This window comes from Urocampus carinirostris, chromosome 15, assembly GCF_059441175.1.
Source record: "Urocampus carinirostris isolate Australia breed hairy pipefish chromosome 15, RoL_Ucar_1.0, whole genome shotgun sequence".
In the NCBI taxonomy this organism is placed as follows: Eukaryota; Metazoa; Chordata; class Actinopteri; order Syngnathiformes; family Syngnathidae; genus Urocampus; species Urocampus carinirostris.
The window spans coordinates 385,143-408,703 of NC_142363.1; the positions used below are offsets into that span (position 1 = coordinate 385,143).

The 23,561-nt window shown below is 44.0% G+C and overlaps 1 protein-coding gene across 1 annotated transcript in view; it reads left to right on the forward strand.

Moving 5' to 3' along the window:
• setd3 (SET domain containing 3, actin histidine methyltransferase) overlaps positions 1 to 5,269 on the forward strand; it is a 128,893-nt gene extending 123,624 nt beyond the window's left edge. The window contains exon 13 of the mRNA XM_088353776.1: positions 1,200 to 5,269. Coding sequence (XP_088209902.1) covers positions 1,200 to 1,538 — 339 coding nt within the window. The 3' untranslated portion in view covers positions 1,539 to 5,269. The remainder of the gene's footprint in view (positions 1 to 1,199) is intronic.
• The last annotated feature ends 18,292 nt before the right edge of the window (positions 5,270 to 23,561 follow it).

Genomic DNA, 23,561 nt, shown 5'->3' on the forward strand with positions numbered 1-23,561 from the left:
TCCCGTGGTGTACGCTCTGCTGCGACTGCACTGACTATGTCCCCCGATACAGACGGTGAAAATTAATTTTCCTGATGGCGGACAAATAAATTAAATTGCTTTTTTTTACCCACTAAATTACTCAAAGTTTTTCCATTAGTATCAGATTTTACATTAGTACCAAATTTGAGCAATGATTGTTCGGTCGAAAAGTATCAATAAATGCAATTGCACAAAGTTAAATGCTATGGATTGAACCCGGATTGCAGCGGTGAGAGCACTGATCCTTAACCACTAGACCACTAGGGATATACATGTTGTTCAATGCCCTTCAAAGTGTGATTCTTTATCAGATACACCACAGAGTTGTTACCTTTGTCGGGATTTTTTGCTTTTATTTTATTTTATTTTTTGGGGGGGGGGCGAGGGGGACTTTAACCTTTGCCTCTAATTACATGAGTAAATAGACTGTAATCATAAGATAAAATCAATGACTTTTTGTATGTCATCTACATACCGAGTGGGCTAATGATTACACAGTTGATTAAGGCTTATTATTTAGTCAAGTCAGGTCAAGTCATGCTTATTTTTATAAAGCCCTTAATCACATAATCAAGTCTCAAACGGCTACACAGAATACTTAAAAATACTATAGAAATATTACAAAAACACGTAAAATATACAACTACAGTAATACTATAAACTAAATGTCAGTTTTTTTTGTGCTAAAACGGGACCTAGAACCCGAAAGATATACGAACTAAATAGTAAAAAAAAGAATACCAAATACTAAAAAAGTACTACTACAGAAATACTATTCATACATCTACAGTGATACTAAAAAAGATACATCTACAAAAGTACTACAAAAAGTTTTTCAAGTATATTTATTGAGATCAGGGCCGTGAGTGGGGAACCATGAAGCAAGAAAGTGAGACTTCATCGGCTTGTGAACGAAAAAAAAATGCAGACAATGGTATCCGTCAAATTGCCAAATATCCGCGCCGATAATCTCCCAGACCAATCTTCTGCCAGACCAATAATCGGTTGACCTCTAATTATTATCATTAATTGTGTAATTGGGAGAATATTGTCAGACAATAAACCGGTCCGTAGTACAGAAAAGATTGCTGACCACTGATTTAAAAAAATATCGATTTTATGTTATTACTATTAGCTGATTGTTGTATAATAATTAATTATGGAATGGTGTATTTCAGGAGGACATTATCATGCTTCAGCAACCCGATCTATCAGCTCATATGAGTATGGCAATCCAGCTGCGACTAGCTGAAAAGCAGATTTTGCAAAAATTGCTGGCCAGTGGACAAGCTACCAATGTGCTTTTAAAACAAAAAAAAACATCCCACATGCCTTTGCCTTGCTGTGACAATGTTGATATGGCTTCATGTGACCATCCAACTTGTATTTCTTCTGATATGGGCAGGGCAAGCAGTTTGAAATCCTTTTTGCCTAACGTGTCTTTGAATGGAAATGCCTTTGCTGAACATGAAGATAGATCAACACACGAGAATACAACAATGATTTTCAAGAAGTGACCTAGATGAATAAATCATTTAATAAAGGCAGAAAGAAGAAATTGAAATCTGCTATTAAAACCATAAAAAAAAATTGTGATGGGAATTCCAGCTCCTTTTAGATAACAGGCTCATTTGGCTCGGCTCTCTAAAAAGAGCTGTCTCTCAAAAGGCTCTTCAGATTAAGTTTGTTTGCTTTAATCAGGGGGTATCAAATTCATTTTGGCTGTGGCCACATGGTATGGGAAAAAAATCTTTCCGGTGCTGGCTGAAAGAGAGAGAGGGAGAAAAAAAGAAAGAGAGACAAAACATGGAAATAGAGAAAGAACAGAGAACAGAAATAAAGAACAGAACAACAGAATAATTTAAAAGTGCTAGAATTTTGTGTGAAGTGCTTGTAAATGTTTAAAATTGTTGTCATGTTTCTCAACAAGTCTACTTAAAAATGAGTCCGACAATACTCTCTAATAGCATCGCTTTGCAATTGCATTTCTTCTTCCATCATGATTAACTGCAGCTGGCGATAATTTGTAGGGCATTGTCCTATAATGTGTCATGGATCTCGAATACATGATCATGATTCACACTGGATCTTTTTATTTTAATGGTACTGAAGATATTGGAAAATTGGCTTTGAAAGTCCTTAAAAAGTCCTTGAATTTTTGGCCATGCAAAGGTGTACTAACACTGGAATAATTTCATGTTGATCCAATGTATCATTTAGATAGTCTTTTAATTAGTTGTGCCTTGCTGCAGCAATCACAACTAATAAGTTTAATAATAAGATCTTGGAGGATTATAATAGTTGTGCTTTCTTTGCATATTATAATCCCCCGAGATCTTTTTATTATCTCTATCTTCTTCCGCCAAATTTTGACGGGCGTCTCCTCCCAGAGCTTTTGGAGTAGCCCAACGATTCATATACCAAAAATTCCGGCCCAATCAGGACTCTTCTGCGACAATACCGATTTTCGATACGAGTCTTGCGGGGCTCCGGAGACAAAAAAAAAGTCCCCATCCGGAATAATGGGTTTTGAAAATCTCCCATCCTGGAATACATGGGCCCATTCATTTCTATGGGTAGTCATGGAAACAAGGGCTTTTCCAGAGGGTAGTAGGGACTAAGCAGGGACTGTCCATGGTGGCTTGAGGGGGCCCAACCCACATTACTTTTAACCATGGGTAAATGGTGAATTCCAAAGAGTGGATGCTAGCGAGAGGATGCTAACAGCTAATGGATACACGCTAAAAAGTGATGCAGCCAGCCCAAGTATTAGCGCAAGCTAGCTGTAAACACTGTTGGCAATGCTAACTTCCTCATGCCCAAAAATTTTGGGAATGGCTTTATTGTAACAACTTCATATTTACAGATTATGCTAATGGATCATGTCAATGAGTTATGCTAATGGGTACATACTAAAAAGTGATGCTAACGGCTAAATACTAACTTCTTTATGCTAAAAAATTTTGGTAATGGAAATATTTTAACGACTTCGTATTCACAAATCATGCTAATGGACTCGTGTTGATGGGTTATGCTAACGGATGCATGCTAAAAAGTGATGCCATCAGCTAAATGCTAACTGCTTCATGTTAAAAAATTTTGGTAATGGCTATATTTTAACGACTTCATATTTACAAATTATGCTAATGGGTACATGTTGATGAGTTATGCTAATGGTTACAGGCTTAAAAGTGATGCTAATGGTTAAATGCTAACTGCTTCATGCTAAAAATGTATGCTAATGGCCACATGCTAACGAATCAGCAAAATGAATAGGCTCAATGGATTCCGGGTGGACCAATTCAAATCGAACGGCCCATTCTATTTGACCCTGTATATTTTAAAAGTTTTTAAAGTCTAATAACAGGTTTATTACTATGTTATGACCTTGAATGTGATTTTTAGACCTCCACAAGGCATATCCTTGTTGCTAACGATTATGGGCCCATCTGAAATGAATTTGCCACACCGGGGGGGTGTGGGGGGCGGAGTCCCCCCACAGAACCAAGTTAAAAATTACAAATACATCTCTCTGAGTGAAGAACTTTATGCTAACTCATAATGCTAAAAACTCAACGCTAACGGTTCTCTACCAACATCTGCCTGATCAATCACAACTCTTACAATTGCCGCGGGAATTGTCTATTATTTACTTAAAATACTGCTGAATAAAAATTTAACTCGCTTCTCATTCGAGGTTTTTTAGAGTACCATGACGAATTATACATCAAAAATTCCAGCTCGACCGGGAGTAGCGTTCTATCTTCTGGGTTACTGATATCCGTCACCATGACGACATAACTGACGCTTTAATAACCCAGAATTTCCCATTACCGTATTTTCCGCACTATAAGGCGCACTTAAAAGTCTTATTTTTTTTTCAAAAGCTGACCATGCACCTTATAACACAGTGCGCCTTATATATGGCTCAATATTAAATTCGCAAGGTCTCGCAAGTTACTCAACAGCCGCCGACTCGATTTTACCCCGAACGTGGAGTAGTCCGCGGTGTATGCTGGGATTTATATACCGGCGTTTCATTGGCTAACCAATGTGTCAATCATCATTTGAATCGATCACTATTGGCTGAAGTTATTCGGAGCCTCGGATTGGCTAGATGGCCAAAACAAACCCTGCAATCGGCCGAGTTTAGCAATGGCGTAGCAAGTCCGCGGTGTATGCTGGGATTTATATACCGGCGTTTCATTGGCTAACCAATGTGTCAATCATCATTTGAATCGATCGCTATTGGCTGAAGTTATTCGGAGCCTCGGATTGGCTAGAGGGCCAAAACAAACCCTGCAATTGGCCGAAAAAGATGTGTCAATCATCCATTAAATCAATCGCTATTGGCTGAAGTTATTCGGAGCCTCGGATTGGCTAGATGGCCTAAACTAACCCTGCAATCGGCCGAGTTTAGCAATGGCGTAGCAAGCTTGGACACTGCATCCGCACGTCTCTACGACACGTATTTGCTTCTTTGCAAGCTTTGGGAATCTTAAGGGGGTAATCAGTTTGACTGAATCATCTGACTGTTTTGTCGACGTTCCCATTGTAGCGCTTTATAATCCGGTGCGCCTTATCTATGGAAGATATAGGACCAAAAACAGTTTTTTGGGGGTGCGCCCTATAACCCGGTGCGCCATATAGTGCGGAAAATACGGTAATTCTGAATGGGACAATCTCAAATCATCTTTCCAACACCGAGGGGTGGGGGGTGGGGGGGGCGGGGGGTGGAGATTGTCTAGTTTTGAAATATGTCCCTGCCCATATTTAGTCATGACTCTATATACTTAATTTACGATATCGTCATTTTTTTAGTCGTAATTACGTTACTTCAGTTGCGTGTTCTTAAAAACACCGTCTTCTTTTAGTGGGATACACAAAGGAAGACGGGAAGTAACAGTTTCAGTTCATGAGGAGATGTTTAAATAAGAACGTTCCTGAGAAGATCACTCTCAGTAAAGATCAGCTTCCGTCCGTTTTAACGCAATACAATTGATTTCCACATTAAGGGTTGAGCGGCTCAAGTAAGATTTCCCCAAAGATAATGAGGTGGTCATCATAATAGTGGCTCCATTCAACCATATGTTTGATTTCAAATTGATTTTCAATCAATTTATGGACTGCCCTTTTTGTATAAGAATGATGGTAAAACACCTCACCCTTTGTGAATTGATACAGCCATTGCCTGAGTTCATTTATGCCAGAACATTTTCTGTAATAAAACCTTCAAAGGAACTGCTCATCATTTTTCAGCCTCAATTTTGAAAAGCTGCCTTCTCTGTAATCTGGAACCAACCAACACACTGAGGAAAAAGTCATTCTTCAACAATCCACATGTAGAAAAGGTCACATGCATCCAACTTTAATGACGCACCTGTGGCCCTATCACCTATCATCATGAAGTGCTTCCAGAGACTGGTTCTTCCTCACATAAAGGATTGTTAACCACCCGCACTCGACCCACACCAGTTAATACACCTGGCCAACAGATCCAAAGAGGACGCTATAGCCATAGCCCTGCATACCATTGCTAAGCGACGTGAAAAAACAGCAGGGCTGCATGATTTTGCAAAAAAAAAAAAAAACATCTAGTGGCCAAATAAAACAGCTAGTCCCTTTAATGGAGTAATTCCAACGCTGCGTTGTTCTTTTTTTTTCGTTTTGTTTTTTTATCTACCGTTTTCCATCATATTTAGGTGTATGCTGTAATTAATTAAGGAAAAGTTTTAAAATGCTGTAATTTTCTATGGTCCTTTGTTTGAATTTAGGGGTGCTTGGGCACCCCCCAAAACTGGCCTGTTACGCCCATGGGTAAAAGTTCACTGTAGATTGAAAGATAAAGCCATGGGGATTGCATCATTCAACTTGTAAGTAGTAAACTCAGTCAACCACTAAGAAAATAATTTTACTAAAAAAGCCCAATGACCAAGCACTGGTGATCTATTTTTGATCAATTGAAATTAAAATTTAGCTTCTAGCTAGCTAATATCTGTCATGATTACTGATGCGGGGCACCTGAGTCTGCTCCGTTGGCGCCAACAGCCGCGGACCCTGATTGGCTGTTGTACTCTTTTTAAACCCTCGCCTTCCTGTCAACATTCGTCAGATCGTCTGCGAACCGACGTTACACGCTAGGCAAGCTTTTGTTTTCCGTCTGATTCCCGTTGCCAACCTCTTCTATGGACCCGGCCATCAACCTGTTTTTTCTCGCTCTCAACGCTGCCTACGCTCGACATGGAAGTGCCACGTTCGTGTTCCCAGCTATCTACTACCTGTGACCGCCGATCATCGGATCGTGGGTGCAAGTCCTTTCCTCCTTCTAAATAAAGCTGAGTAAGCGAACACAATTGGGTCCCGTTCCTGGTCCGTGACAGAACGATCTGACCAGCAATGGAAGGGCCCAGCGGACGTTTCTCCAAGCGGGGATCAAGGCAACTCTGAGACTCCCTTCGCCTTGGAACGCTTGCATTGGGCCGAGGGCGCAGTCCAACAAGTCACGAGTGACGTCGCTACCCTCCTGCAACAAGTGCAGCTACATCAACACCTCCTAGAGCAACAGCACCACCTGGTGACATAATTGTCGGAGCTGCTGTCAAGGCAACTGACTTCATCAGCTCCACGCCCCGGTAATTCCCCCCCGAGCATGCAACAGCATTCCCCGGCCATACAGCTTCCAAACACGCCCCCATGGGAGCGGCGAAGCCGCAAGTGGGCGCTCCGGAAAAATTCTGTGGCGATCCTGCCCAAGTACGTGCTTTCCTCGTAAACTGCCGGCTCATTTTTGACTTACAACCCCGTAACTTCGCGTCCGAAGCAGCCAAGGTGGCCCTCACCATCAACCACTTGTCCGGGAGGGCTCGACTCTGGGGAACATCAGAATTCGAACGGGGATGGCAGCGTGTTCCTCGTTCAATCGCTTGGCCCAGGAGATCCTCAAGGTGTTCGAAACGGGATCCTCTTCAGCCAACACGTCGAGATCGCTGATGAACATACGCCAGGGAAGGCGCGCAATCGCCGACTTTTCAATCGACTTCCGTACCTTAGCAAGCCACAGTAATTGGAACGCGGAGGTGTTAGTGGACGCCTACCTCCACAGCTTGGCGGACTACATGAAAGACGAGTTGGTGTCCCACGCCCCACCGACCAACTTCGACGAGGCCATTGTATTAACGGCCCGGATCGATCGCCGAGTCCAAGCGCGACGCCAGGAGAGGGGACGCCCGGGTCGATCGTCTGCCGACTCGTACAGAGAGGCGGGTAATTCCCCGACATCCCGGACAATGGTCACGACCCACCACGAGGCCATGGAAGTGGATCACGCTTCACTATCCGTCGAGGAACGTCAGCGGCGATTCTCCGAGGGTCTCTTTATGTATTGTGGCGTCAAAGGACACTGGGTCTCTTCGTGCCCGTTAAAAGAGAATGCTCGTCGGACATCGGAGGCGTCCGATTGAGCTCAGCCCTTATCTCGTCCTCCAGATACCCAAGACCTATCCTCGAAGCTCGCCCCCTTATCCCCGGCTCCCCCTAGAGTATCGGCGCTGGTGGATTCCGGCGCAGGGCCAATATTCTCGACATCGCCCTTGCTCGTAAGCTGGGGATACAGCTTACTCATCTCCCGACCCCAGTTTCTGCCCGAGCTCTGGACGGTCATCTGTTGGGCACAGTCACGCAAATTACAGATCCAATGGAGATGAGGTTTTCCGGCAACACCAGGAGCGGATACGCTTCCACCTGCTTCCTTCCCCCGGTCAATCGCTCGTCCTGGGACACCCGTGTTTGGTGCAGCACAACCCCCACCTCGATTGGCGCTCAGGGGCGGTTCTGGAATGGGGGGTCGAGTGTCACCGGACCTGTCTGCCTACCGCCTCTCATCCCAACCGGCCTGCTTCCTCGAAGACTCCACCAGACCTGTCCAAGGTTCCCGCCTGCTACCACCATTTACGGGGAGTTTTCAATAAAGCCAAGGCCCCCTCTCTGCCTCCACATCGGCCCTATGACTGCGCCATAGACCTCCTACCGGGCTCAACTCCTCCTCTGGCCGTCTCTACTCCCTTTCAGCACCCAAGGATGAATATATCTCTGACGCCGTGGCGGCGGGCATCATACGGCCATCATCATCGCCGGCAGGAGCGGGGTTCTTCTTTGTGGCGAAGAAGGACGGATCCTTACGCCCTTGCATCGATTACCGTGGGCTGAATGAGATCACGGTAAAGAACCGGTACCCCTTACCTCTGCTCTCCTCCGTCTTCGAACTGCTTCAGGGGGCCATGGTTTTCACGAAACTAGACCTCTGCAATGCGTATCATCTGGTCCGTGTCCGGGAGGGCGACGAGTGGAAGACGGCATTAAACACCCCTACAGGGCATTACGAATATTTGGTCATGCCCTTCGGCTTGACCAATGTCCCCGCCGTCTTCCAGTCCCTCATCAATGACGTGCTGTATGATATGCTCAACCGGTTCGTGTTCGTTTACCTGGATGACATCCTTTTTTTCTTTAAGACCCTGGAAGAACACACGCAGCACGTACAGCTCGTTTTTCGTCGCCTCCTGGAGAACTCGCTTTCGTAAAGGCTCCACGCCAAGACCGTGGCCTTCTTGGGATATAGCGTGGCAGAGGGGAGGCTTTAAATGGATCCCGCCAAGGTATCGGCAGTCACCTCCTGGCCCGTCCCCGACTGCCGCAAGACAGCAGTTTCTTGGGTTTGCCAACTTCTACCGTTGATTCATAAGGAACTATAGTTAGGTGGCAGCCTCCCTCACGGTTCTCACTAGTCCCAAGGGGCCGCTCTGATGGTCTACCGTGGCCAGTTACGCCTTCACCACCCTCAAGGTGCACTTCTCCATGGCTCCCATTCTCCAGGTGCCTGACCTCGAACGTCAAGTCGTGGTTGAAGTGGATGCCTCGGATGTTGCGGTTGGTGCGGTTTTGTCCCAGAGGTCAGCAGAGGACCACAAGATGCACCCCTGCGCCTTGTTTTCAAGGAGCTTATCCCCGACATAGCGCAACTACGACGTGGGGGACCGAGAACTGTTGGCCGTAAAACTGGCGCTGGAGGAATGGCGGCATTGGCTGGAGGGAGTTTCGGTTCCGTTCCTGATTTGGACTGATCACAAGAACCTAGAATACATCTGCTCGGCGAAGCGCCTGAATGCGCGACAATGTCATTGGTCCTTGTTCTTCGCCCGGTTAAACTTTACCCTTTCCTATCGCCCAGGGTCCTGTAATGTCAAGCCCAATGCCCTCTTCCGCCAGTTCCAGAAGGTGGACAATCAACCCCGGGGCCCGGCTGCCATCCTCCCTGCTTCCCGTGTGGTAGCTATGCTCACCTGGGACATTGAGGACCGTGTCAGGGAGGCACTCCGGGATCAAGCAGGGCCCAGTACCTGTCCTGAGGGGCGACTGTTCATTCCGGATGGCTCACATTCAGAGGTTCCCCAATGGAGGCATGACTCCTGCCTGTCCTGCCACCCGGGGGCACCTCGGACCAGTAGTTTCCTGTCAAGACGCTTCTGGTGGCCCGCCTTGGCTAAGGATGCTCAAGATTATGTTAAAGCCTGTCAGACCTGCTCCGGGAACAAGTCACCCAATCGACCTTCCGCTGGCCTGCTTCAGCCCTTGCTTGTTCCCAATCAGCTTTGGTCTCACATCCCTATGGACTTTGTGACTGGGCTGCCTGCTTCGGAGGGGATGACGACCATCCTCACGATTGTGGATCGATTCACCAAGATAGTTCACTTCGTGGCTCTACCCAAACTCCCTTCCGCCAGAGAAACGGCGCTGGCGGTCCAGTTCACATCTTCAGGCTCCTTTGCATTCCTAAAGACATTGTTTCTGACCGAGGTCCTCAATTTGAATCCGGCTTCAGGAGGGATTTCTGTCGACTTCTGGGGGCCTCGGTCAGCCTCTCGTCTGGATTTCATCCCCAGTCAAACGGCCAATCAGAATGCATAAACCAGGAATTGGAGACGTTTCTCCGCTGCATAGTTTCCGGGGAGCCTCTTTCTTGGGCACGACAGCTGGTGTGAGTGGAATATGCCCACAACTCACTAGTCAGCTCATCCGCTGGCATGTCTTCATTCCAGTGTATCTACAGGCTATCAACCCCCCCCCCTGTTTCCCAGCCAAGAGGGAGAGGTCTCCCGCCCTTCGGCGCTCGCTAATGTCCGTCGATGTCGCCGCACCTGGGCCTGAACGCTTGCCGCTCTACTTTGGGCCGTCAACGCCTACTCAGTTGGAGCTAACCGTCGGAGGACACCTGCTCCCGTCTAACAGGTGGGCTAGAGTGTCTGGTTGTCGACCAAGGACCTTCCCCTTCGGGTGGAATTTAGGAAGCTGGCTCCGCGGTTCCAGGGTTCTTTTCCCCGTGGATTAGGTCATCAGCCCATCGTCGGTCCGGCTTCTCCTGCCGAGCACTATGAGAGTCCACCCAACGCTCCACGTATCCCGTGTCAAACCCATGCGCCAGAGTCCGCTGGCACCCGAAACGTGCTTACTGGACGGGGATCCGGTTTACATGGTGCGTCGCCTCCTCCGCTCCCGGCGCAGGGGCCGGGGCCTCCAGTACCTGGTAAATTGGGAGGTACAGTCCAGAGGAGAGATCGTGGATTCCCACCTGGTAGATTCTGGACCGTTTCTTGATCACAGAGTTCCACCGTCAGCATCCTGACCAGCCTGCTCTCCGCCGAGGTCGCCCAAGGGTCACTCGCTTGTCGGCCCAGTGTCCTCCGGATCCTGCTTCTGCAATGCCCCCTGATGCTGACGATGGAGCCTCGGTCCATTCAGAGGAATTTTGATATTTTTGAGGGGGCGTTCGTCTTCCGATGGATTGCCGTTTTTGTTTTTTGGTGTGTCAATTTTTCTTTGGGACTCCTGGTGCTGCTCCGTGATGTGGTTATTGGGGCGTCGACTCATTGATGGATTACTTTTTTTTTTTTCTTTTGGGTGTTCCTACGTGATTTGGTGTTCCTGGGCGGTGGATTACTTTTTTGGTGTTGGTGTTTTTTTTTGTTTTTCTTTTTGGACTTCTGGAGCCGTCCCTCGAGGGGGGAGTTCTCTAATGATTACTGATGCGGGGCTCCTGAGTCTGCTCCGTTGGCACCCTGATTGGCTGTTGAACTCTTTTTAAACCCCCGCCTTCCTGTCAACATTCACCAGATTGTCTGCAAACCTACGCTACACGCTAGGCAAGCTTTTGTGACTCCTGACTCTATCCTGCCCTGTTTTCTATCTGATTCCCATTACTGACCTCTTTTCTGGACCCGTTTGTTTTTGCTCCTCCGTCCCGGCCATCGACCTGTTTTTTCTTGCTCTCGACAGTGCCTTCGCTCAACAAGGAAGTGCCACTTTCGAGTTCCCAGCTACCCGTGACCAACGATCATCGGATCGTGGGTGCAAGTCCTTTCCTCCTTCTAAATAAAGCTCAGTAAACAAACGCAATTGGGTCCCGTCTCTGTTCCTGGTCCATGAAAGTTCCCAGCTAAATGTAACTTCAAGCCACAAGCCTTTTCCACTAGCAACAAGCTATAAGAATTGAGTTATATATTTTTATATAGTAAACTACCTAACCAAATTTGTAGTTTATCTTGCAAGCCAGCTTGCGGGCAGGCAAGTAGGTAGATCGGTTTCCAGTGTTTGGCATGAAAAAGAAGTTACTAGCTACCCAATAGCTAGCCATAGTTAACTTCTAGCTATATTGCTCTATGGCTAACTAAGAATCATCAAAATTTATATAGCTTTATATCAGGGATCAAGCCATCCATTATCTTCCACTCATCCAGGGTCGGGTCGCGTGGGCAGAAGCCTCAAAAGGGAAGCCCAGACCTCCCTATCCCCAGTCACTTCTTTCAGCTCATCCGACGGGATCCCGAGGCGTTCCCAGGCCAGCCTAGACTAGAGAGATTTTCTCTCTAGGGTGCCCAGAACACCTCTTAGGTGAGGCGTCCAGGCGGCATCCTTACAGATGCCCGAGCCACCTCAACTGGCTCCTCTCATTGCGGAGGGGCAGTGGCTCTACACAGAGTCCCTCCCAGGTAACTGAGCTTCTCACCTTATCTTTGATCGAGTGGCGGCAATTTTTGTGTCTCCCACGTCGTAGCGATTCAGATTCCAGCTATACCAGAATTCATGAATTCTGGACTGAGATCTTTCAGCTTGAACTGTTGAAAAGTTTCAGATTGTATCGGCGACGTCGGCTCCGTGCGGGGAAGAGGCAGTCAAGCTAGCTTCGGCTCGGACGTGACTCGCCTTCACTCCCCGCAGCCGCTTTCTTTCTTGCTCGTCGACCGTTCGGCTTTTGGTTGACTCTGCGGCGTCGAATAGTCTCTTCGCTCGTTTGAGTGTGCTTCGTCAAGAGCGAGTCGCCATAACGCCAAAAGCGTGTCGCCACAACGTTAAAGATCGGCCATTGTTGACGCTGGCAAACATGGCGGCGCTACTTGTATAGCGACCAACAGTCAGGGAAACTAAGTCCGGCGAAAATAACAACTTGAGACTCAGAGGGCGATTGGGTGATGCGACCAGCGGACGGTGCCGTAAGAGGAACGTGAAATTTTCAAGATGCCGAGCAGAGATAAAGAACTCGAGGAAATTAAAAAGTCACTCGGCTTTTTAATGGATAAAATGGATATCGTCACCAGACAACAAGACACAATTTTGAGTTTAATGGCAGAAATCAAAGACCTAAAAAACGAAAACATGGAGAAAGAAAAGAGGATTGTTGCACTAGAAGGACGCGTAGCAGATCTGGAACAGTATACCAGGATACATGACATCATTATCACCGGTTTGGACATCAAACCTCGGACCTATGCCAAGGCTGTGGCAAATACAAATATTGCAACAGATGCTGATGAGGATTCAGCTGAGCAACAGGTCATTGCTTTTATGAGTAAAAAAGGCATATCCATCAATGCTGAGGACATAGAAGCATGCCACCCATTAACAAGAGGTGACAACCGACCCAAGGCGACCATCGTAAGGTTTGTTAACAGAAAACGGAAACATGAAATCCTTAAGCAAGGAAAAAAACTAAAAGGGACTAATGTTTATTTAAATGAACACTTAAGCAAAAAAAACTCTGACATTGCAAGACAGGCTCGATTTTTGAGGAAAACGAACAAAATACAAGGAACATGGACTTCAAACTGCAGAGTATACATAAAGTTAAACGGCACTCCGGAACAAGCAAAAATATTATGGGTTCGAGAAATGCAGGAGCTGGACAGATTTGCCTGAAGTGTAACAATGGCATCCTGGACTGACAATATGGACACCCTTATTACAGATCACAATAAAAAAATCCATCATAAAATATTAGGCCATGATTTACCGGAACTGAGCATTGTTAATCACACTGACTCATAATAATTCAAGATTAGATGACTTCGATCCTGACCACAAATTCATATCAGCTAGCTCAGACAATTGCAAATATTATACTGGAAATGAATACAATACCTTTGTTAAATCTGAAGACAAATTCTCAATAATACACTTTAACAGTAGAAGTATGTACACAAATTTTGATGACATCACTGAGTACTTACAACAATTTGAGAACCCGTTTAGTGTTATTGCAGTTTCTGAAACGTGGTTCAGTGAGGGAAGGGGTGTAAATTTTGAATTAAATAATTATAATCTGAACTATGTAAATAGAACTAACAAAATAGGAGGTGGAGTAGCTATATATGTGCACAAAAGATTAAAATCGAAAATATTACAAAACATGTCATTTGTCATTGACGATTTACTTGAATGTATTACAATAGAAATTATAAATGAAAAAAGGAAAAATATCATAGTCAGTTGTGTGTATAGAACACCGGGCTCAAATCTGGAAACCTTCACAAACTGGGCTGAAAAAACATATTCAACAATAAGCGCCAAAACACTATTCATTTGTGGAGATTTCAACATCGATCTAATGAATCCAAACAACCATAAAAACATTGATGACTATATTAATATGATGTACAGTATGAGTTTGTACCCAACTATATTAAGGCCTAGTAGACTCACTTCACACAGTGCAACACTCATTGACAATATATTTACAAATAATATGGAATTTACAAATGTCAGCGGGTTACTGGTTTGTGATATTTCTGATCACCTACCAGTATTTACAGTATATGATGAAAAGGTTACTAGACAAGAATCAATTAAGGATTATGTTTACAAACGAGTTAGAACTGAAGCGACTATTATATCACTGTATGATGACTTAGTTAAACAAAACTGGAATGCTATATATGGTACAGATGATGTGGATGGTGCGTTTGACATATTTTTGGAAATATTCACCAACAAGTACAACAAAAATTGCCCAATGAGACAAATTAATATTAAGAATAAATCTGTAAATCATCCATGGATAACTAAGGGTTTACATAATGCTTGTAAGAAAAAAAACTACTTATATAGAAAATTTATTAAACTAAGAACTAAGGAAGCCGAAACCCGGTATAAAACGTATAAAAACAAATTGACAGGAATATTAAGAGCAAGCAAGAAATTATACTATACCAAATTATTACATCATAACAAAAGTAATATCAAAGGTATTTGGGATATATTAAATAGTATAATAAAAGGAAAGAATGTAAGCAATGCATATCCAAACTATTTTATTGATAAGAACAGTGAAAATTATAATTTAAATCAAGTTGTGGAGAATTTCAATAGTTATTTTGTAAATGTTGGACCAGAGCTCGCTGCAAATATCCCAGAGTGCAGTGGTAAACAATTTGAGTCACTAATAAAAATGAACTCCAAGACCATGTTTTTATCTGGGGTTACGGAATCAGAAATCTTAGACGTGGTTAACAACTGTAAAAACAAAACGTCTATGGATTGTTTTGACATCGATATGGTACTAATTAAGCAAATTATAAACAGCATTGTGAAACCATTGACCTACATCTGTAATCTATCATTTCTAACAGGCACATTTCCAAATCAAATGAAAATAGCAAAAGTTATACCAATATACAAAATGGGAACAAGCACATTTTTACAAACTATAGACCGGTATCTCTGCTTCCTCAGTTCTCTAAAATATTAGAGAGACTTTACAATAATAGACTGGAACAATTTGTAGATAAACATAAATTGATTAATGAAAGTCAATATGGTTTTAGAGCAAACAGATCAGCAACAATGGCAATTATTGATGCAGTAGAAGAAATCACCCACAGTATAGAAAAGAAGAGATACGCAGTCGGGGTATTTATTGACTTAAAAAAAGCATTTGATACCATTAATCATAATATACTATTAAAAAAACTGGGAAGATATGGCATCAGGGGAGTGGCTTTGAAATGGATTCAAAGTTATTTGACGGGGAGGAAGCAATATGTAAAAATGGGAGAGTTTTCATCTGAATATTTGGACATCTGTTGTGGAGTACCACAGGGTTCTATCCTGGGACCAAAGCTATTTAATTTATGTATTAACGATATTTTTAATGTTTCAAAACTATTGAAAATAGTAGTATTTGCAGATGACACTAACATTTTCTATTCAAATGATAACTATATGGATTTGGTAACCTGTATTAATCGTGAACTAATTAACCTAAAAGTATGGATGGATATAAATAAATTATCTTTAAATTTAAATAAAACCAAAGTAATATTCTTTGGTAAACATAAGGCAAATCAAAATTTAGAAGTAAAAATGGATGGTGTCACAATAGACATTGTATCAGAAATTAAGTTTTTAGGGGTCATAATAGACAATAAACTAGGTTGGAAAACACACATCAGACACACACAAACAAAGGTATCTAAAAGCATTTCAATAATTAATAAAACCAAAGTTCTTTTACATTATAATGCATTGTATTTATTATATTGTTCTCTCGTTCTGCCATATTTAACATATGGTGCAGAAGTCTGGGGAAATAATTACAAAAGTTCACTACAGCCCCTTTTTATCCTTCAAAAACGTGCAATAAGAACCATACACAGGGTAGGATATCGGGATCATACCAATATTTTATTCATGCAGTCCAATTTATTGAAACTGGATGATTTAATAAAATTTTTCACTTCACAACTGTTATTTAAAGTCAACAAAAACATAGTGCCAGAAAACATACAAAGATTATTCACTCGGAAAGAGGGAAATTATAACTTGAGGGGCTGTGGTGAATTCAAAATCCCAAAGGTGAGAACCACCAGGAGAAGTATGTGTGTGTCTGTGTGTGGAGTCAGACTTTGAATAATTTGCAAAATGAAATCAAACAATGTCCAAATATCCATGTGTTCAAATTTAAATACAAAAAAAGCATTACTGGCGAAATACAGAGATGAAGAAAATGGGATATGAGGGAGACTGGAAATACTGCACTTCAAACCATGGCTAACTTGTTGTTATTGTGCTATTATCACATCAGAACTGTTATAAATATTGTGTTTATTTTTATTGATATTATCACTGGTGCCGCAGTGACATTATGCGCATTATGACGTTGAGGGATGGGTATTGCGAAGATTAGTGTATAAAATATGTGATTATTGTAACTTATAATTATTGATATCTGACCTATGTAATAAGTATATCCATGAGATTTTGTTGTATTGTACACAAAGAGGGAGCTATCTATAAAATGTATTTAATAGGGAAGATAAAGGGGTAGGAAAAATAAGCATCTGCTTCTGACTACCCCTTTTCGAACATTTTGTGGGACATTATTTCGTTGTTGACTCATTGTTTTTGTCCTGTTTTTATTTTTATGTTCGAAATAAAATTTTCATTCATTCATTCAAGGGAGAGCCAAGCCACAGGGATCTATAACATTTTTCAAGCTGAGAGCTACCTTTTTTTATCGTCTGCACCCTCCCGGATGAGGGAACCGGAGCTCCACTGTGGGGGTCCCGGCAGCAACGGCCTGGCTATTCGGGTAGTTGTGGAAAGTAGAAGCAAGAAGGGAGAGGACCCATCTGGGCATCCCGGGCAGAGGACTGGAGGATGCTGCTTGAGAGGGTGGGAAGAAATCCCACTTGAGAAGACAGAGCTATGCCCCTGCACAATAGTATTGCCCTTTACACACTGGTTAACTGCTGTTAAAAGTGTCGATAAAAATTGTTCAAACCTCATATTGTTAGAATATGATATAATGAAATTGTGAATGTATTTAATTGCTGTTAAAAGTGTCGCTAAAAACTCATATTGTTGGGATATGATATAATGAAATTGTGAATGTGTTTAATTGCTGTTAAAAATGTCGAAAAAAATTGTTAAAACGTCATATTGTTAGATATAACGTTTAATTTTGGACTAGCGTGACGTCATCCACTCCGCTACAACCACCCCTAGGGCATCATGTTAATCTTTTAATAAACAACGGGGTAGACTGCTGGAAGTGTGAATTTCCCCACGGGGATGAATAAAGTATCTATCTATCTATCTAATTTCTGTTAAAAGTGTCGAGAAAAATTGTTCAAACCTCACATTGTTTATTTGCTCAATAAAATTGTTCAAAACCAAAAAAAACTTTTTGTTGCAAAGGGCACCCAGTTTGTTATGCATTTCTTGAATATTAACTAATCATGTTTTTACTATGTTTTTTACTTTTTATTACCAGGTTAATGTTTGGACGTAGAGTTAAAAAGACTCAACCACTAGAAAAATTCAACTAGAAAAACACAATGACCCATCACTTGTGGGGTTTTTTTGGTTTGAACAATTTTATTGACACTATTAAGAGCAAATAAACAATGTGAGGTTTGAACAATTTTTCTCGACAATTTTAGCAGCAATTAAGCATATTCACAATTTCGTTATATCTGACAATATGACATTTTAACAATTTTTTCAACATTTTTAACAGCAACTAATGGTTTGAACAAATTTATTGACACTAATAACAGAAAACAATCTTGTCAATCTCAACAGCAATCAAGCACATTCACAATATTATATTTCAATATGACGTTTAACAGCAAACACAATGTGAGGTTTGAACAACCCTTCTCGAAAATCTTAATAGCAATCAAGCGTATTCACAATTTCGTTGTATAACATCTTTGTTAGTGTCAATAGATTCGTCCAGGCCAAAGTCGATTGCTTTTGTTCTGAACAAATCCACCGACACCAACAGCAGCAAAACAAATATCACAATCTCAACAGCCATCAAGCATATCCACAATTTTGTTATATCTGACAATATGACATGACGATATGACATTTTAACACTTTTTTCTGACATTTTCAACATCAATTAAACAATTTCAGAGTTATTATCTTTTAATAGTAGTTAACTAAAGTGTAAAGGGCAAAACTATTGTGCAAGGGCATAGCTCTGTCATCCCACCCAACCAAGCAGCATCCTCCAGTCCTCTTTGTGGGTCCTCTCCCTTCTTACTTCTACTTTCCACAACCCAGGCCGTTGCTGCCGGGACCCCCACAGTGTAGCCCCGATTCCCCACTCCGGGTGGGTGTGCAGACGATTCTTCTTTATGGTTGCGTCCTAGGCCCGCCGCTCACAGATTGTATGGTATCTACACAGCACAGCCACTGGGGGGATCTGCCTGCACCTCCATACCAGCAGGTTTCTAGAGGTCCAGATGGCGTCCTTGATGGCGGCGAGAGTGAGCCAATCCCTGGCAAAGTCGTTCCGAGACCTCCTCGACCGACTAACCCCGTAAAGCACGTACTGTGCATCAGGGACCTCCCCTGCTGGCAAGTCCGGGAATTTTTCTAGTTGGTCGGCCATTGTCCACAAGTCCTCGGCAGCGCTGCACTCACAAAAAAAGTGCCTCACCGACTCCTGGGCACCACAGCCAGGTCGAGGGCATGTCGAAGTCGTTGACATTCCTCGGTGGTGCATTACGGCTCTGACTGGGAGAACCTCAAGAGCCACCATCCATGACAAGTCTCGTAGTCTGTTTGGGAGGGCAGGATGATTCACGTTGCTCCAAACCGTTGTAGGTTCGCCAAACGCAAGCCCCCGCACAGGACTTGCTGTTGCTCACACTTGCACAATAGCAATAAGGGCCCTGTGGTTTTGTAAAGTGTGACTTTCTTGTGTTTCTAAATCAAACTTCTTTAAAAAATCCCGAATAAAGAGATGTGTTGGTGGCAAGTTAAATGAAACTGGAATCAAACGATTGTTTGAGCTATTTTCATTAAAGGTCCGTGGGCACCATATTAGAAACAGCTGTTCTACACCTATAACTGCAGCCCTGCCCATGATGACAACTTCATCATAGAGTTCGCCGATGACACTACAGTGGTCAGGCTGATCTCACAAAAGCGACAAGGCAGTCTACAGAGAATCGGTCCGGAGACTCAACACCTTGTGCTCTGTAAATAACCTGGCCCTGAACACAAAAAAAACAGGGAGATTATCGAGTACCACAGGAGTGACCCTCTCCCTGCATCACTGGCTTGTGTGTAAAAAGGGTCCACACTTTTAGGTTTTTGGGAGTCCTAATCTCTGATGATCTCTCCTGTACGGCCAACACCACAGCTCTTATAAACAGGCCCAGCAGTAGCTACACGTCCTAGAAGTACTGCTGGCCTTCTACTGCTCGTCCATCCAGAGCCTGCTGACCTACTGCGTCTCCACCTGCTACTGAAGCTGCACTGAGGTGGACAGAAGGAGGCTTCAGAGGACAGTAAAGGCAATAAAGCGCACCATTGCCAGACCTTACCTCTCCCTGATCGACATTAGATCCACTCATGTTACACACATGTTACATCAAGGCCCCCAGCTGTTTAAAGTAAAGCCCTCTGGAAGGTTCTTCAGATAGACTACAACTTCCCAAAAGGCACCTTGAACTCCCATCTACAGCATATATTAGCATAATGTTCGGTACAACTACCACTATGAATATGCACCAATTTATTATAAAACATTAATACATACTGTATTTTTGGAAACATGCGGCGAACCGTGTTAAAAGGTGCAGTCTCCATCGCTGGTTGTATTTCTGTATTTAACAATACACAAGTGCTCTCTGGTGCGGCCGCGTTACAATTAACACAAACAAGCATACAAGTGTGCATAATCAAAAATACAACGGAAGCAAAACTGAGTTTATTTGTAGTTGGTATTGCTAAAGATAAACACGCAGATACATTTTATTTGTTTTTTTTAAAAAGAGCTGGTGGTTCTCACATTTTTAGTAGTAGAGCTCTTCCATGCACAGTTAGGAGAAGCTTGACCGAGAGGGTCAAAGACACTGTTGATTGTGGAAAGGACACCGCGTCGTGTAAATGGCATGTCACCCACAGACACTTGGAAAGTAAAGGTATCGCAAGCTATCTCCGAGCACAACCCTAGACTCCACTGCAAGACCACGCTCTCCTCAGCATGATCCAGATCCCGTATGCCTACAGGAGGATCTTCTGTTGGGAAAGCCTTTTGATAAGGCTGATGCCCGCTGTGTCACTTGGCAAGGACATGAGCCCGTCGTTTAGATAAAAGTGTCTCTCTATGAACCTTCGTGTATCTGTGCCATGTTCTTGTTTGCCTGCTTTGGCAGCAAGCCTCAGCCCATAGATGGCAATGGAAGGAGAAGGGCTATTCCCAAAAACAAGCACCTTCATTTGTACTCGATAATGTCTTTTGTTGGGTCATTATCCCTGTACCACAAAAACCTCAAGAAGTTCCAGTGGTCCTCTCTCACCAGAAAGCAGTAGAATATTTTCTGGATGTCCGCCATAACTGCTACTTGCCCATTGCGTAAGCAGATGAGGACCCACAGCAGGCTGTTGTTAAATTCAGGGCTGAATACCATAAACCCCAGGAAGGCAACTGGCCCGGATGGAGTACCAGGGAGGGTACTCAGGGACTGTTCCGATCCGCTGGCTGGGGTCTTCACCACCATCTTCAACCGGTCCCTGTCACAGGCGACCGTCCCACCTTGCCTCAAAACCTCCACCATCATTCCCATCCCCAAAAAGTCAGCAGTGGAAAGCCTCAACGACTACAGGCCTGTAGCTCTTACGCCTGTGGTCATGAAGTGCTTCGAGAGGTTAGTGTCCCGGCACATCAAAAACTCCCTGCCACTCACACTGGACCCCCACCAGTTTGCCTAGAGGGCAAACCGCTCCACTGACGACGCCATAAACACAGCACTTCACACCGTGCTGAAACACCTGGACCACCGGGGGAGCTACGTCAGAATGCTCTTTCTGGACTTCAGCTCAGCCTTCAACACCATTATCCCGGAGATCCTGGTGGAGAAACTTGCACACCTAGGACTCTCTCCCTCCATCTGCCACTGGATAATGGACTTCCTCTCCAACCGCCCACAGTCGGTGAAACTCGGTACCCGCGTCTCTCCCACCCTAACACTGAACACTGGCTCCCCCCAAGGTTGTGCACTGAGCCCCCTGCTTTTCACCCTCTACAGCTCCGACTGCTCACCGACCCACCCCACAAACACTATAATTAAGTTCGCTGACGATACCACCTTGATCGGCCTCATCTCTGAAGGGGACGAGGCGGCATACAGGGATGAGGTGGAGTCACTTTCAACGTGGTGTTCGGAAAACCACCTCATATTGAACACCACAAAAACAAAAGAACTGATTCTGGATTTCAGAAGGAATGGCAGGAATCCAGCACCACTCACCATAAAAGGAGACTGTGTAGAGAGAGTCCACTCTTTCAAATTTCTGGGTGTGCACACATCCGACGACCTCTCCTGGTCTGCAAACACCAGAGCGGTGGTAGGGAAGGCCCAGCAGCGACTGCATTTCCTGAGATTGCTCAGGAAAAATAACCTAAAACAGCAGCTGCAGGTGTCCTTCTACAAAGCCACAGTGGAGAGCATCCTAACATACTGCATCACGGTGTGGTATGCTGGGTGCACAGCAGCAGACAGGAAAAAGCTCCAGAGGATCATCAAAACAGCCCAGAGAATCGTCGGCTGCTCTCTGCCCAGTCTGGAGGACATTGCCTGCTCTCGCTACCTCAGCAGAACAGAAAACATCATCAAGGACTTTTCTCACCCCGGCCACCACCTCTTCGACCTGCTGCCTTCCGGCAAGCGCTACAGGTCACACAAAGCAAAAACAAACAGACTCAGAGACAGTTTCTTCCCCACAGCCATTACCACCCTAAACAGACACCGCACTAAAAAACTGAAAACTGTTGCAAAAAACTACCTCACACGAATGTAAAATGGTACTCACGTACATGCTGTCTGCACTATGTTTGTTCACTGCTCAAAACAGACACCGCACAAAAAAACTGAAAACTTGTGCCAACACTACCTCATACGAATATAATGGTACTAATGTCTATGTTCTTGCACATGTCGACTGCACTACGTTTACTGCTCACCTTGCACAATGTCTGACCATTTCCTTTTTTCTGCACTATGTTGTCTATGTTTGCACCAAATGCAATATTGCACAACCCTTACGATACCAACGGTATCACGACAACACTGTATGTAACATCCCACATGCCGACATTTCTTGTGTAAATACCATGTAAATTATAACTATAGCCTCATCCCCCTTGTTTTATAACCTTATCTTCTCTGTTCCTTTATCTTCTTGGCTCATACCTCACTGTGAATGTGTAAAACTGGAGTGTCATGCCCAATTTCGTTGTCACAATATGTTAACCCATTTTGTAACAATGACAATAAAGGTATATTCTATTCTATTCTATTCTATTAACAGCACATTGTTGATGCCACCTTCTTGTACGGTGGAGTCGAAAACCACTTGAATTTGATATGGCTTTCGAGGGTGATAGACCCCAAATGTCGAGAGGTACCAGTACTCCTCGTTTTGCATCAGGGGAGTAGCTGGTTCAGCATGATCCTCCTCAAAAACTTTTCCCATGAAGTCAATGAACTGCTGTTTCATCACAGATTTCCTGTTCAGGGTTTGACAAATTGAGGAAAGGCGATTAAGTGCCTGTTTGTGATTGTTTGGGAATCGCCTTTGTGGGACCTTAAAAGGTAGTGGGGCGACCCAGTTTTTCTTGTCATCTCTGTACACTTCCAAGTTCATGATCTTCAGAAAGGCTATGTCTTCGATGGATTGAGCAACTTTGTCAATTTGTGTTGTTTGAAACGGGCTTTGACCCAAGACATGCTCCGTAACTCTTTCTGAGCCGGACTTGCGGGTGTTGGTGAAACTGTTCGATTGCTCCTCGCCTCGCCTTTCTCTTTCAGGTCAATGAAGTTGTCACAGGAAGACAAGAAAGAAACATGGGTCTTGAAGGCATTCACCTTCGGCTTGTGAGTGTGTCTGAGGCATATTTCCCCTACCACTGTCCAGCCCAAATCCAATCTCTGAACGAAGGGGGAATCATGTGGGCCGTTAACTTGTGCTCGTATGATATCCCTTCCAAGCAAGAGGATTTTGGCATTTGGATCAAGCTCAGGGATCTGCTTTGCTGCGGACCTTATGTGACGGTGAGACAGAGCTACCTTTGGTGTCTGAATTTCTGACCTATTGGTGGGTACTTGATCGCACTCTATCAGAGGAGGCAAAGCAAGGGTAAGGCTGAGTCCCATTCTTCGCACTTTCACTCGCTATGTGCCCTAGTCACT